Source organism: Amblyraja radiata, chromosome 2 (genome assembly GCF_010909765.2).
Source record: "Amblyraja radiata isolate CabotCenter1 chromosome 2, sAmbRad1.1.pri, whole genome shotgun sequence".
NCBI classification, from domain to species: Eukaryota; Metazoa; Chordata; class Chondrichthyes; order Rajiformes; family Rajidae; genus Amblyraja; species Amblyraja radiata.
The window spans coordinates 126496008-126512504 of NC_045957.1; the positions used below are offsets into that span (position 1 = coordinate 126496008).

The 16497-nt window shown below is 41.4% G+C and overlaps 1 protein-coding gene across 5 annotated transcripts in view; it reads right to left on the bottom strand.

Moving 5' to 3' along the window:
• Positions 1–676: 676 nt before the first annotated feature.
• The window catches only part of nsun6 (NOP2/Sun RNA methyltransferase 6), a 56087-nt gene continuing 40266 nt past the window's right edge, over positions 677–16497 (bottom strand). For 4 of the 5 annotated variants that reach the window (XM_033015358.1, XM_033015346.1, XM_033015339.1 and 1 more), the window contains 4 exons: positions 15511–15655; positions 14126–14274; positions 9788–9913; positions 677–5874 (listed from right to left, as the gene is read on the bottom strand). In XM_033015358.1, coding sequence (XP_032871249.1) covers positions 5647–5874; positions 9788–9913; positions 14126–14274; positions 15511–15655 — 648 coding nt within the window. In that variant the 3' untranslated portion in view covers positions 677–5646. Of the gene's footprint in view, positions 5875–5925; positions 7333–9787; positions 9914–14125; positions 14275–15510; positions 15656–16497 lie in introns of those variants that run through there. The other variant, XM_033015362.1, reaches the window with a different exon arrangement.

Below are 16497 nucleotides of genomic sequence, written 5' to 3' on the forward strand. Positions count from 1 at the left end.
AGTATCAGAGGGCTTTCATGGAATCCCAGCATCCGTCAGTGCCTTTACAAATGGAAAGATTAAACAAGAACAATCACACAAGAATCATTCCAGTCTTGTTCATTATAAAAGCAAAATACTGCAGATGCTGGATATCTGAAATAAAGCAGAACATGCCAGAAATACCAAGCAGATCAGGTAGCAGCTGTCGAGAAGTGTGATTGTTACAAGGCAATGACTATTCATCAGATCAAGAAATGGTCTGCATGAAGCTATTGATATTAAATCACAAATCAGCTGCCTGTATTTCCAGTAGCTTCTATTTTATTTCTCATTCATTACTGTTGCTGCTTCTGAAGTAGTCTTTACACTCAGTGTCCAGAAGTACTGAAGCTTAAAGAAATGCATCCAAGCACGCGTCATTTTTTGAACAAGAGTTTCCTGGTCCAAGGAAAAGTCCAGTGTACATTTTATTGTCAGTATAGGGACATTTTTGTGAATGTACTCTTGGTGTAGAAAGGTATGCAAAATTAAGTGGATCTGAGAGGTGCAGTTTCATTTTCAGGCATAATGTCACTATGGCAAACACACTGATTGCTATACCCTCTCATCTGTTCTGTCTCCTTGACGTTATGGTACAGCCAACATGATATTTTACATAATTTCATTACCTAACAACTGGAAAATTATCTTAATGTACTTGAGCTGTTAAATTTATTCCACGGTGATCACATGTTAGTACACCATCAAACTGTATAATCAACAATGTGGATCTTAACTACAAGACGTGAGAGAGAAAACATCATCATTTACAATATAAATGGCATGTTATGATACTGCAATAGTAGAGAAAAAGTGATTTGATAATGTTCTCATTTAGGATGATTTTAAAGACCATCAAATGGAATTACAGGGTAACATAACTAACCAGCCACTGAAATGGTGCTCGAAGCTCTTCACCATAATGTCATTCCGGTCAAATAATAAAAAAAATCTGAAGTGTGAAAAGCTAATGTTGAATGTGTGAATGATAAGAAAATGTAAATTAAAAACTGCCAATTTATGGTCCTGCAACTTGTGTAGAATTATCATGCCCAATTTGAATTTTTTATTTGTTTTCTGATAAATTTTTCACCCTCCCCTCACTTTTCTCCGGGAAGCAGCATCTATAACCAAAGGCAGCCAGACCTAATTCTCGCTAAATAACCACTAAGAGGCAGTAAATGAAGTTCAAGGACCAGCTCAGTGATTATCCTCTTCTCTTTTCTCCAGAGGACGAAACCAATTATTTTCACACATTGATGGAATTGAAGTCAGTAGATTGACAAAGTAAATCCACATTGTTTACTATATTTAAACTTAACACTTGTAGTAATATTCAGTTACTGCACAAATATCAAAATGGATAAATGTAAATAAAAGAACAAGGTGATGAGACTATTTGCAATTTACAATAAAGCAGCCAACATGTTGCTGAGAAATTGCGTGTCCAACTGAAACCTACATTCAAATGAAACGTAACAGTAATTCTTATATTGGGGTAACCACCTCAAAGTTAATTGCAAAACAATTAAAGTTTTGGGATATTATACATTGTTCTAATATGTCATTCACATTGAACAGCTCCTGCACTTTAAAATGGCATAAAGTGTATTTACTGCCATACAACACATATGACTGAATGCTTGTTGTATAAAACCTTCCAACTATATTAAAATTACATGGAACTTTGCGTTTGTTGTACTGACTAGAATACGTTGGTCAATTCTGTGTAAATGTACAATTTTAAAAGAAACAATGAACTTTAATTTTTTGATCAAAAGTATTCTTTTTTGGTTCATATGCATGTGTTCTAATATATATATATATATAAAAAAATTAAAGTTCAGCAAGCTTCAAATGCATGTAGATTTGTTTCAGAATGTCTTAAGTAGATTTGTTTCAGAATGTCTTAAATACTAGTGTATCAAGCTTTCTTCACTACTTTGATTGATTTGAAAGGAACGTTTGATTAATGGTCTAGTTGATGGACAATAACGGAGCTCCCTCAGCTGGACGTGCAAGTGAAAAGCATTCAGAACTCCGTGACCAACAGGGCATTGTGGATATTGTTTGAGGTCAGACTGAAACAACGGGTAGATTTTGACTGATTTTTTTACCACTTGCAGATCCAACTTCCTGAGGTGTGGTTTTTCCATTAAGTGAACAAACCTGGTAATGGAAATGCTCAAAACATATAAAACTTACTGTAAAGGGGAAAAGCAGTAGTGACAAGGAGACTGGAATGAAGAGGAGCACATAGTGCCAAAAGCATTAAATAACGCACCAATCCAGAAAGAAAAAGAGGCATTTAAATCAGGATTGATAAGTTCATCATTTATATAAATGGCAATGAAAAGATTCAAATTTGTTAAAGATACAAAGGTTGCCAGGAAAGTAAGACATAAAGAAAATACGAAGAATCTGAAAAATGTCATAGACCAAGTAACTGATTAGACGATGAGAAAATGTTAAGTTGCAAAGAATGGAAACGCAGCATTTTTTAGGCATGGAGTAACACTAGAAGAGATTGTGATGCACTGGTTCACGAGACACAAACTAAAACTGCAGGTACATTTAATGGTACATTGGTGTTTTTTTCTTGCAAGGGAGCTGATGTACAAAAATAAGGACGTCATCCTGAGATTATACAGAATTTTAGAATACATAGAAAATAGGTGCAGATGTAGGCTATTTGGCCCTTCGAGCTAGCACCGCCATTTAATATGATCATCCAAAATCAGTACCTCGTTCCTGCTTTCTCCCCATATCCCTTGATTCAGTTAGCCCAAAGAGCTATATCTCTCTTGAAAACATCCAGTGAATTGGCCTCCTCTGCCTTCTGTGGCAGAGAATACTGTTCAATATTGGTTTACACACTAGCTTTTGAATAATTGTGTTATATATATTTTGTATGATTGCTGGAAAGAGAACTGTCTTATGGAGAAATATTTAGGAAGTTTGGCCTTTACTCAAAAGTTAAGAAGAATGAGAAACATTCTCACTGAGATATATAAACTGCACCGAAGGGCTGACGGGTCTGTTTCCTCTTTGTGGAGCATCCAGAACTAGGAGCCCTTTCAGTCATTTAGATGACATTGAAATGACATTCCTATATACACTGGATTTGTAAAACTTCTGAATTTGTTATATTGGGACTGTGAATGCTATATTGGGACTGTGAATGCTCAGTTAAATAAATTCAAAGCTGAGGACGTTCGACTTTTGGACACCCAGGACTTTCAGGTTTGTGATCGGGTGAGAAAATGGATGAAACTTTGGTTCAGCCATGATCTTATTGAATGATGGATAGGCTGTAAATGCCCTAGTGGCTACTACCATTTCTATTTCTTATGACGTCATATACTTGGCTAATGCCAATTCCCCCCCATTCAATTCTGGAATTTGGAAACAAGATCTAAAATAAAATAAAATCTAGAAATTAGGCTGCATCTTAAAACACTGAAAATGTTAATTAATTATGATTACTAAATCATAATCAACACTGTCTTCACAGTATGACTGATCTTTACATACATTATTTTTTATCTGTTCTTGCATGTCTTTTCCAATTTTATTTATCCACACTACAGAAAGTATCCAAATCTTAAAACTAAATAAGGCAGCACAGTGGTGCAGCTAGTGAAATGGCTGCCTCACCACGCCAGAGACTTAGGTTCAATCATGACCTTAGGTGCTGTTTTTGAGGAGTTTGCACCTTCTCCATGACCACATGGTCTACCTCCCACACCCCAAAGGTGTGCAGATTGGCTGGTTAATTGGGCAATGCCAATTACCCCGTGTGTGTAGGTGAGGGGTAAATGAGAATGTGGGGAGAATTTAAAGATTGATTAACGTAAATGGGTAGTTGACGTTTGGTGCGGCCTCTAGGCTGTACAGCTTTTTAGCAGAAGAATGGAGTGACAAATAGCGGGTGCTGGTGTAAAAATAGCAGTTTGATGTCACATGGCTAAAGCCTGAAATACTGGAGAGATAAAGAATGAATAAACAACATTAAGGCACTGTAAATGGATAAAAACATCTGTTGTTGTGTTCAGGAGAGTAGAAATGGAGTAAGAAAAGGAATAGTATAAACATAATCAGAAATGTCATCAGGAGCCAGCATAGAAATTATGTCTTTGGATCATTGGAAAAGGTGAGCTGAAACAGAAATGCTGAAAAAAACTCAGCCAGTCAAGCAGCATCTGTGGAAAGAGAAGCCGGGTAACATTTAGGCTTGGCAAGCACCAAAAAACGGTGGATAGATGGCCACCTTTCCTCAGAACAGGCTTGACACCGAGTTCTTTCCAGCATTTCTAATCAGATTCTAGCATTGACAGTTTTGCTTTACAAAGACGAGCTAGTTGCCAGTAACTTATGTCTGAAGCTTTGGGAATTGGTGGTGGTGGAGGAGGAGGTTGTAGTTGTGAACTTAGAAATGGCAGAGATATGATCTATTGGCAAAGAGAATATACCTAACCAATCTAAAGAAACAAAAATACAGATCCAGTTCGAGAAACACAAGAGTCATGGTCCTTTTAGTGATTAGACTAGGCAGAAAGCAGTTTGATTGCAAAATAGCTGAGTGAATTTGGTTGGGAAGAAGAGGTAGACTGGCAACAAGCAAGAGGTTGAGCAAGAGGTAGGTGCATGTATAAACAGTGGAGATTTGATGAATGATGCCTCTGAGACTGTGTGTCTGAAGAAAGTGTAGGGAGGTATCTATTATCACAGGTTATTTAGTCCTTCCAGAGAAAAGTATTATATAAGACATTTAAATCCAAGATTTAAGGTGAGCGTAAAGTGAAAATCTAAAGTGTACCCTTTTCACTTTCAAAATATTACTAAAATATTAATGTTATCTTTAAACATAAACAAAAAAAGGACATATGTACCTCGCACTTATTCAATATTAAATTTCATGCGAACTGCATGATAAACATTTGTTCTCAAGTACAAAACATAAAAATCGGAGAAAGAGGTTTAAAGCAAATGGTGTAATCTGGATTCTAAATCAAATACAAAAGCCTCTAATGACCTTTGTCAGCACGTGGTATACGATCTCATGGAACAGCTGGCATAATCTATTGCTACCATAGCAACTATGCCTTTGGTTACCTGTCATAGGAATAATGCTCTGACGATGCTGTCAGTTGAACTTTAGTTAATCAGTTTATAAAAAAACATATGGGGAAAATGAATTATTACAATGAACACACCCAAAACATTAATAATTAGTTTGCATTATTACAAAATAATCTCCCCTTTAAATATTTTCTTTTTATTTCGGGTGCACTTGTGTATTTTATTCCAGTAAACTGTTAGGCATGAAAAGACACACTGCGCTGGAGTAACTCAGCGGGTCAGGAAGCATCACTGGATAGCATGGATAGGTGACATTTTGGGTCGGGACCTTCCTTCAGCTTTTCTCTGGCAAGGAGTCCTTGCTGCTGGTGAGTACCCCTTCTCCAACATTCCTCCAAATAATTAAATTTTCTCCAGTGAGTTGTCCTCTGCCCAACGACAACCCCTTCTCCCGTCTCCAACAATCCTCAAAACCAATTTAACTGAATCGTTGCCTGGCCATGCTATCCAGAAATACTTCTTGACCTGCTGAGTTACTCATCTCTACAACTGTTGAGCATCTTGCACCTTAATAAATTTTGCGATAAAAAAGCCTATTGTGTCCTTATTGGCCAAGTTAATTAAATGAGTCGTCTGACCGAAATCCAGATCTGCCGAAGAAACAATGGTGTCCTTTACAATTATACTAGATGGATTAAATCTCTGCAGCAATTTCAATTGATTTTCTGAAAGTCCAACACCCATCATGCCTTCGTCACCCAGGTGAGGCTCCTGTAGGAATAGATGTGCATTGAAAACAATCCCACCAAATGTAATCCTTTAACATCCCCTAAAGTACTCTTCTAATTAAGCAGGATAAATGTCAAACATATGAAGAAACCAAACAATTTGAGAAAACGCATGTAGTTTTTGAAATTGAATATAAATGTCAAGCACAATCTGTTTTGCAATAACAAATATATTACAAAATCAGGTCAAAACATGATCTGGTAGGCATTAAAATTTAATTTTAAACAGAATAGATGAGATACCCATGTATTCTTTATCAATATACAATTAAAACATTTTACTGGAATAATGTATCCAACCTTATATATCCATCTATCTGGCCCAAAGAATCCCAATCTAGCAATGTGGTCGGAGCAGTGTCCAAGCTTCCAGTAGGGCAAATAGGAAGCTTCATCTTTGAGGCACCTCTGACAATCTAACCAACTACTCCTAGTCTTGCTGAATTCAATTCTGAAAGCAACTTCTGATAAGTGTTTAAATGCCACTGACATCCACAGACTTTGAGAAGTAACACAATGGAAGTAAAGAAAACAATTTATTTTTTAAAGCATTACATACATTTAGGGGATATTAGGGGATTCTGGGAAAGTAACTGGAAGGTAAGCCAAGGTAAAAAGATCAGTCACAATCTAATTAAATGGTGAAAAAAGTGAGGAGCCCGATGATCGACTAATATTTATTTGTCTTATAACACATTAATAATTCAAAACATTATGCTGAAGTGAAATATGAAATATTTATTTTCTGTAACCCGACAAGTCCATGGGCCTTGATATCTGTTTAGCTAGTGCAGAATAAGGAAGACATTTGCCACCATATTCCTGAAACAATCATGACTGGGCTATGCTGCTGGTCCACAGTTCTACTTGTGTTCCCAACACAATCCCCCAATAGTTGCCACGCTGGCAAGGCCCCAAAACCTCTAAACAAAAACCGCTCTTCCTCGAAAGAGAAGGCCAGTGAGGGACTAGCTTTCAGGGACTAGAGATTACAAAAGCCAGAGGAAGCTGCAGTTTTCTGTAGACTTGGGAACTGGTTTAAAAGTGCCTCTGCACGTCCAGTGTATGGTTCATGCCTGAGATAACATTCAGTTCTTTGTGACAGTATATATTGATTGCTTAAACTGCAAGTCAAATCTTTTCAAATTCTGCATTTACTAATATTATTCCCATTATCATCTATCTGTACACTGTGGATGGCTCGATTGTAATGATGTATAATCTTTCCGCTGACTGGTTGGCGGGCAATAAAAACGCTTTTTTACTGTACCTTTGTGCACGTGCCAATCAACTAAACTTATACTAATGAAGAGACATCACAAAACACGGACTGCCTCCTGCCACTCAGTCTGTTGCATTGACTGAAGGTGCTGCCTGGATCACTGGTAGTGGAGGCCATCTGTTAACACCTGGGCTGAAGATTCCCCTGGTGCCTTGAGCTCTGGAAAGAAGTCAGTGTTGCACTATATGCCGTCGCTGAATGGACAAGAATCCAATTGGAAAATAGCCAAACGGCCACCCACATCCACTTATCCATCTTCAGATAAAAATAAACACATATTGCTAGTGGCTACCAAGTAACGTCTGACAAGTTAGTGGGGAAAAAAGCCATTGTGTATCTTAAGGTAAGCCATCGCAAAATATGGCTCCTACGGGATCATGGAATGTTTTTAAATAGGTGGTTGTTTGGAATGTGCATTAGAGTTCATGAATAAAATAAATGAAACAGAAAAAAAAGTTAAATAGATTTACATGACAATGCACGTGCACTATACCATATAGCAAATGTCTACAATTGGATACAAAATCAATGACTGGATTTCAAAAGTCTGTCCTTGGGCACAATGCTTTCATACTGGTAGGGGGAACACACGTCAGCAGGCAATACCAAGCATTTCTCTCTACAGCTACTGATAACTTTGATCAGCCACAATCTTACTGAATAGTAGAACTCACACAAGTATCAGGATAACCTGTTCAAGCTTCAAACTTGGAATAGTGAATAATAAGCAAATCAGGAAAGATAGAATCATGCCAAGCCAATCAGCGCAAGTGAATCTGTTGTCTTTTCAAGTATCTCATTTTAACCAGACCCAACTCTCATCTGTCAATATTAGCCTCTACACGTGGATCATAATAAAAAGGAAATGCTTTGTTGCATAGGCAAACGACTTCAGTATCTTCCCCACTCCACTCAAACCCAAATAACAAGTGGGATGAAGATTTAGGTTACTTTACCATAAAGGTTTAGGTTTATTATTGACACATGTATGGAGGTACAGACTACTCTCAATTTCGGTTATAGCTGATGGGAGTGCTCCCACAGTCTCTTTAAGAGCACTGGCTGCTAGTTACACAGCAGGAGGTCACTGAAATTGACAAGCTATTGCTTCGGCACTTGTGCAATGATACTCCACTACACAACGTAACAGCCTTTAGTATTTTTAGCTTGCAGTAACAAAAAAACATTTTTAGGTGTTAAAAAGAACTTTGTATTTGCAAACAACTTATTTCTTGGAGTGACACCGAGGTGTTGGAGTGAATCCCTTACTTGGTTATAGTGAACAATCGGCAATAACACTTTTGTTATTGGGACCCCACTATGGTCCATTATAACAAGGGTGGTCTATAGGGTGATTTCACGATTGGTCACTGGAGCGTAAATCCCCACTCACGTGACCGGAAATTTTAACTGGGGGACAAGCGTCACTTCCAGTACATGTTAGTGAATGGGAAAACACGCACTTTCACACCCGTTAAAAACATCGAAAACAGCCAGTTTTGGAGCTGCAATTAAGTGAGCCAGTCGGGGTGACCGTGAGGAACAGCGACCTAAATTTACAGTTCAAAAAAAAGATAGAAACTAAGGTAAATACAAGAGGGAGCTGAAGGGGCCAAAAAGGCGGAAGTTGATTACGGACATTTCTCGTGGAGATTTAAAGATCCAAAATATCGGGAATTATCGCGTTTGCTCGCTGCATTTCATCAAAAGTGGCATTATTGACTTTGTTATCTTTATTCATTTGTTAGATGAAAAGTATTAAAAGTTAGAAATCCGTCAGTAAAATTGCAAAATCGCCCATGGTTCTCGGGTGGGTTTTAACATGCAAAATGAAAACGCTTCTGAAGCTCCATTTACCATTTAAATAATCGTAAACTCTCAATGCGTTTGGAAATCAATTTTACTCAGATGCAAGCTAAGGAATGGGATAATTCTCAGCTGTTGGGAAATATATTCTGGCAAATAATAAAATCTCCTGATTTTGTCCAACAGCTGAGAATTATCCGATTCCTTAGCTTGCATCTGAGTAAAATTGATTTCCAAACGCATTGATAGTTTACGATTATTTAAATGGTAAATGGAGCTTCAGAAGCGTTTTCATTTTGCATGTTAAAACCCACCCGAGAACCATGGGCGATTTTGCAATTTTACTGACGGATTTTTAACTTTTAATACTTTAACCCAGTTAAAATTTTCGGTCACGTGTGGGGATTTATGCTCCAGTGACCTTTAGTGAAATCACCCTATACAGTGGAAAACTGTATTTTGCATGCTATCCAATTAGTTCAGATAATACTAACAGTTACCTGCAGTCAGACTTTACAACTCACTTTGCCCATTAATTATGTAAAACCACGAAGAGAATTGAATTATAATCCCACCATCATCCTCCTCTTTTAACACATCCTCCTGAAAAATCTTACCTTTAAATTCCACCTGCAAGGAAGTCAACCAATTCATAAATTATAACAATGCAGTAATCTATAAATAAAACCGGCGCACAAACCATATTTTTACATCAAATTGTTTTCTGCAACTATTATTTATGATAAATATATGAGAAACTATTATTTCTTAAGTTGAATTCAACAAATTATCTAAATACTGTGATTACCTGTTGATGCAGTTGTAAGCAAGGAAAAGTACTGAGTGCCCAAGCAACTTGTTCTTCATTTTCTGCCAATGTTATTGTACAGGTGCTGTAGACCAAAACACCTCCAGGCTTTAGCAAATTGACTGCCTGAGGACATAGTTCAGTTGGAAAACAAAGCCAAATATAAAATAAAAACAAAATAGTTTCCAGTGTGCAAAATGTAACTAATGGAAATTCACAGTTCAGATAATATCTGTGGATGATTTGTATTTAAATGATATCTTTCACCACATCACAAAGCTTGCCAAACCCAGTGAAATACTTTAAGTGTAGTCAATGTGGTAATATAGAAATTACAAATCAGTTTTCGCACAAAATGCTCCTCAGAACAACAAACTGAAAAGGACTATTTTTTTCCATAAATTATATTATTTAGGAACAAAGATTGGTCAGGATATCAATAAAACTAAACTGATTGATATTCCAAAAGAAACAGATAACAGCAGAACTCTTCAAGAACTGCACTAGAGAGTCAGCTTTAGGTTTCATGTATAAGGATCTGAAGTGCTATTGACTTAACTTGGTAGTGTGAGTAGTTTCATTGAACCTAGCTGAATTAACTGTTAAGTCCAGAACTGGACGGTCAATAACTTTTATAGTAAACCAGACCAAGTGCAGACCCGTTGGGTCTGTTCCCCCAACACGCGTTTGCGGGAGGGGGGTGGGGGTGTGGGGCGGCATGCGGCGTCACACACACTAACCACCCTCACACACACACTATCTACCCCCCTTGATATTATATTAATATTATTAATTTGCTTCTTTTACCCCATAACCGCCCTATCCACTGACACAGCCCCCAACTCGCAGGCGCGTCTAGAGGGGGGGGGGGGGGTGTAGACAGTGAGGGCAGAGTGAGAATGGGGAGAGACAGAGAGAGAGGCAGAGACAGAAGGGCAAGAGACAGAGAGAGCGGGGGGGGTGGAGGGGAGGAGAGGGAGGGTGGGTGAGGGGGGAGGGGAGCGAGAGATGGGTGGAGAGGGGGAAAGGGGGGCTGAGAGGGGGGGGGAAGGGAAGAGAGTGGGTGGGAAGGGAGGGGGAGAGGTGGGGGGAAGGGAGGGCGAAGGTGGAGGGAAGGGGGTAGGGGGTGGAGGAAAGGGGGTAGGGGAGGGTGTGGAGGGGGGAAGGGGGTTTAGGGGAAGGAGGGTGGGGGAGGGCAGGAGGTTGGGGAGAGGAAGGGGGGGAGGGAGGGGAGGAAGAGAGAAAGAGGGGGGGAGAGAGAGAGGGGGGGGAAGAGAGAGGGAGGGAGAGAAGGGGAGCGAGATGGGGAGAGAGAGGGGGAGTGAGAAAAAGAGAGAGGTGGGGAGGGAGAGAGAGGAGAGGGGGAAGAGGGCGGGAGGGAGAGAAAGAGAGTGGGGGGAGAGAGAGAGAGAGAGAGAGAGGGGGGAGGGAGAGAGGGGGGCGAGAGGAAGAGGGGGGGAGAGAGAGAGGGGGGGAGTGAGAGAGAGAGGGGGAGAGAGGGAGAGAGGGAGAGAGAGAGGGGGAGAGAGAGGGAGAGAGGGAGGGTGGGAGAGAGAGAGAGGGGAGAGGGGGGAGAGAGAGGGGGGAGGGAGAGAGAGAGGGGGGAGGGAAAGAGAGAGGGGGAAGGAGAGAGAGTGTGGGGAGAGAGAGAAGAGGAGAGAGAGGGGGGAGGGAGAGAGAGGGAAGGAGAGAGTGTGGGGAGAGCGAGAGAGAGGGGAGAGAGAGAGAGAGAGGAGAGAGAGAGCGGGGGGGAGAGAGAGAGAGAGAGAGAGAGAGAGAGAGAGAGAGAGAGAGGGGAGAGAGAGGAGAGGGGCGGCAGCCCGAGCGAGGCACGGAGCGATCTGAGGACGGTGAAAAGCAGCGGGGGGACCAGCCGATCGTGACGGGGCCGGGGGGGGGGGGGGGGGGGGGGACAGACAATCGGGCCTCGGAGGTCCTCAACGACCTCCTCACCTCTGCTGACACTGGTTCCCTCAACATCCTCATCCTCCTCGACCTGAGCGCAGCCTTCGATACAGTGAACCATAACATCCTGCTCACCAGACTCAAGGACCTCGGCATTGAAGGCTCTGCACTCAGCTGGCTCCGTTCCTACCTTTCCAACAGATCCCACTTCATCTCTCTCCACAACCACACCTCTGCTACAGCCGCAGTCACTCAAGGCGTTCCCCAAGGCTCCGTACTCGGCCCCCTCCTCTTCATCATCTACATCCTCCCCCTTGGTCAGATACTCCGCCACTTCAATCTGGACTTCCACTGTTACGCTGATGACACCCAGATTTACCTTGGCACCAAATCCCCCCACAACCCCCCCCTCTCCCATATCAACTCCTGTTTGTCAGCAATAAAAACCTGGATGCAACATAATTTCCTCAAACTCAACAGCGATAAGACAGAATTTCTCCTCATAGGCTCCAAAGCCACACTTAGCAAAATCAATAACCCCACTCTCACCATCGACGGCACCACTGTCTCCCCATCTCCCCAGGCCCGCAACCTTGGCGTGATCTTTGATTCCACCCTCTCCCTTGAGCCTCACATCCGCCATGTCATTAAAACCTCCTTCTTTCATCTCCGCAACATCGCCAAACTCAGACCCTCTCTCACACCGCCTGCTGCTGAAAGACTCATCCATGCCTTCATCTCCTCCCGACTGGACTATTGCAACTCACTTCTCCTTGGCATCAGCTCCACCTACATCAACCGACTCCAACTGGTCCAGAACGCAGCCGCCCGACTCATCACCCACACCAAATCCTGGCATCACATCACTCCAGTCCTCAAAAAACTTCACTGGCTTCCCGTCTCCCACCGGATCACCTACAAAATCCTGGTCCTCACCTACAAAGCCCTCCACCATCTGGCCCCCACATATCTCATTGACCTCCTCTCCCCCTACCAACCCTCACGGTCCCTCAGATCCACATCAGCCGGTCTCCTCTCCATCCACAAGTCCAACCTCCGCAGTTTTGGGGACAGAGCCTTCTCCAGGGCAGCTCCCAGGCTCTGGAACTCCCTCCCCCAACTGATCCGCAATTCCGTGTCCCTCCCCATCTTCCAGTCCCGCCTCAAGACCCATCTCTTCACCTCTGCCTATCCTTAGCCCCACGTCCCCGTCCCTTTTCATCTGTGCATTAATTGCCTCATGCTGTGTTTTGTATTGAATTCTGTCTTTACTTTGTGTACTAGTCATGTCTCTACTATTTATTTCATTCCCCTTACATGTTTTTCCTATACATGCTCAATTTTTGTAAGGTGTCCTTGAGACTCTTGAAAGGCGCCCATAAATAAAATGTATTATTATTATTATTATCCCCTGGGACGGGTAGAGAGCAGGTATACTGTAGCGGTATAGGATCTTTGATAGAGAGGAGAGGGAGAGGGGAGAGAGGGAGGAAGGTGAGGGGAGGAGGTGAGAAGAGGAGGTGGTGGGGGGGAGGGCGGAGGGGAGCCTGGCGAGTGAGTGGGCAATGAGAAGCGGCCTCTGACTCTCTGGAAACCCACATCTGGAATGGGCGGGGCTTCACGAGCTGCGCCGGCAGTGAGGAGAAGGTTCAGCGCGTGACCCCGAGATCTGCAGAACAAAGATCCTATAGCGGAACTGAGCTGTTGAATCTTTGATCTGCAGAACTTTCTCGATCTTTCTGCGCCTTTTGAAGGGTGGAGTAACGTACCTCGTGGAAAACTGCGCATGCGCGTTGACAGCAGCTGCATTAATCTACAGCGGCGGGGGCGGTGCCATGAGGCAGGTGGGCCTTGATCGGTGGGCATGTGGGCATTGTGACGCCAGGAGCTGGCAAGTGGTGATTTTTTTAAAAGTGCGATTTGTGAACAATTTTATTCAAAATCTGGGGAAATAATTCAGCAAATTTAGAGAGGAGTGCATTTCTGAAATCATAAGTTAAATCCCTACCGAAATATGTAAAAATCTCTGCGTTTTTGCATCTGGTTTTCGAAGGAATACGTTTCAAAGGCAAACTGACACACACCCACGCGCACACACACACACACAGAGTTTTAAAAGTATTAAACGTATATAGATAGATAGATACTAAGCTAGAGGGAAGGTCCCTCTTCAATTCATCACGCTTTATAAAGCATCAATGAACTTATTAGTTTTAATAAACTATAATTACTAAATATTGACAGTTGATCTTTCAAAACTGAGGATTTTTCAGTTAAACCCATGACCCAAGGGCAATATGTAAAATAAAATGGTTCATGTTTTTGCACTAAAATATATCAAAAGGGATGTCTATAAAATTTTAGCAATTACACAAAAGAGCTAAAATTACACACGCCAGGACAGTTAAGGTTAAATAATGCGGAAGCACTGACCACTTTGAACAACATTCGCTGCAATGGCTGGTAAGAAGTGATTTCCTTTAAGCTCCAATCACAGGCCATATTGGGTCTCTGACCTAACCCACTGCAAGGGGCATCCAGAAGTACCCGATCAAAACTGTCTGGTGGGAATGGAGGCCCTTCTGCCAAATGAAAACAAAATATACTCCTAATTTTCAATATTCATTCCTTAAATTTAATAAAACTAATTATAGTTGAATTAAGATACTCCAAAGAAAACACAAATATACTTCAAATGTCCAGCATATGAAAATTTTTAAAGCAGATTCTTGATTAGCTAGAGAGTCTTTTGATTTATTTTGTTAACAGCTTTCAAAGAAACTTCCTCTCCAAGAGTAGGTCCCTCCTCATTTTAAGTTCTCTTGTAAAGTCATCATATTGGAAAAAGGTTTTATTTTAACTATCACATCTTGCACATTACTCTTTATCTTGGAGTACATTTTAGAACGATTTAATATAATTAACAACTAAATACAGGCCACATACTTAGAAGTTCTCTAAAGTTTAAATAATGCTCGTCATATTCTGAGCGTTTAGTTTAGAGAACCAGCACGGTAACAGGCCTTCGACCCACCAAATCCGTGCCGACCAGCGATCCTCACACACCAACACTATCCTACACACTAGGGACAATTTACAATTTTACCAAAGCCAATTAACCTACAAAACTGTACATCATAGAAACATAGAAAATAGGTGCAGGAGGAGGCCATTCGGCCCTTCGAGCCAACACCACCATTCATTGTGATCATGGCTGATCGTCCCCTATCAATAACCCGTGCCTGCCTTCTCCCCATATCCTTTGACTCCACTAGCCTCTAGAGCTCTATCTAACTCTCTCTTAAATCCATCCAGTGACTTGGCCTCCACTGCCCTCTGTGGCAGGGAATTCCATAAATTCACAACTCTCTGGGTGAAAAAGTTTTTTCTGACCTCAGTCTTAAATGGCCTCCCCTTTATTCTAAGACTGTGGCTCCTGGTTCTGGACTCGCCCAACATTGGGAACATTTTTCCTGCATCTAGCTTGTCCAGTCCTTTTATAATTTTATATGTTTCTATAAGATCCCGCTCATCCTTGGAGTATGGGAGGAAATGGAAGCAGCCGGTCATAGGGAGAACTTACAAACTCTGTACAGGTCAGGATCAAACCCGGGTCTCTGGCAGCAAACTCTTGTAAAACATATCCTGGAGAATGAAGGTAGACAAAAGTTCTGGAGAAACTCAGCGGGTGAGGCAGCATCTATGGAGCGAAGGAAATAGGCAACGTTTCGGGCCGAAACCCTTCTTCAGACTGGAGAATGAAACAGCTTTATAACACATGACCAGTACTTTCCAACGCTACTCACATGAATTCATACCTTGCTCATGCCAAATGCCTTCTTTTGCAAGGGCTTTAGTTCCATCATAACAAAACACTTTTGTACATTTCAATTGTAAGTTCTCAGCATTCTGTTTAATCTTCTTTACTTTATTTGCAATCTTATCAATTGCTATCACTTCACCCTGTTGAAAAGATTGTTCTAAATGTTATTGAAATGGTAAGATTTTTTTCTTATATTTATTGTCAAGAACAAAAGCCAAAGGGCAGTTAATGCATTGCCTCTATGAAGAGCTTCAGTTGGTGTCATGTGTGACACAGCAGGGAAACAAATAATTCGGCCCAACTTGTCATGCCGACCAAGATGCCTCATCTAAGAAAGTATCTTCTGCCTGCGTTTGGCCAACATCCCTCTAAACCTTTTCTATCCACATATCAGTCTAAATGTGCTTTAAATGTGGTAATACCTGCTCAACTAGCTCCTCCGACAGCTCATTCCATACACCCACCACCCTGTGTGGAAAATGTTCACTCTAGGGTGTCTATTAAATCTTTCCCTATCTCACCTGAAATCTCTATTCTCTGGATTTTGATTCCCTTACTCTGGGTACAAGACTATGCATTCTTCCTATTTATTCCCCTCATGATTTTATACACTTCTATAAGATTACCCCTCAGCCTCCTGTCTTCAAGAAATAAAGTTCCAGCCTGCCTAACCTCGGTCTATAGCTCAGGCCCAAAAGTCCTGGCAGATCTTCTCTGCACTCTTTCCATGTTAATGACATCCTTCCATAGCAGGGTGACCAAAACTAAATACAATACTCCAAATGCGGCCTGACGTCTTGTACAACTGTAAAATGTCCATAAGACCATTTGACATTGGAGCAGAAATAGGCCATTCAGCCCATTGAGTCTACTCCAACATTCAATCATGGCTGATCTATTTTTCGCTCTCAAACCGTTTCCCCTGCCTTCTCCTTGTAACCTTTGACACCCTTACTAATCAAGAACCTATCAATTCCTGTGC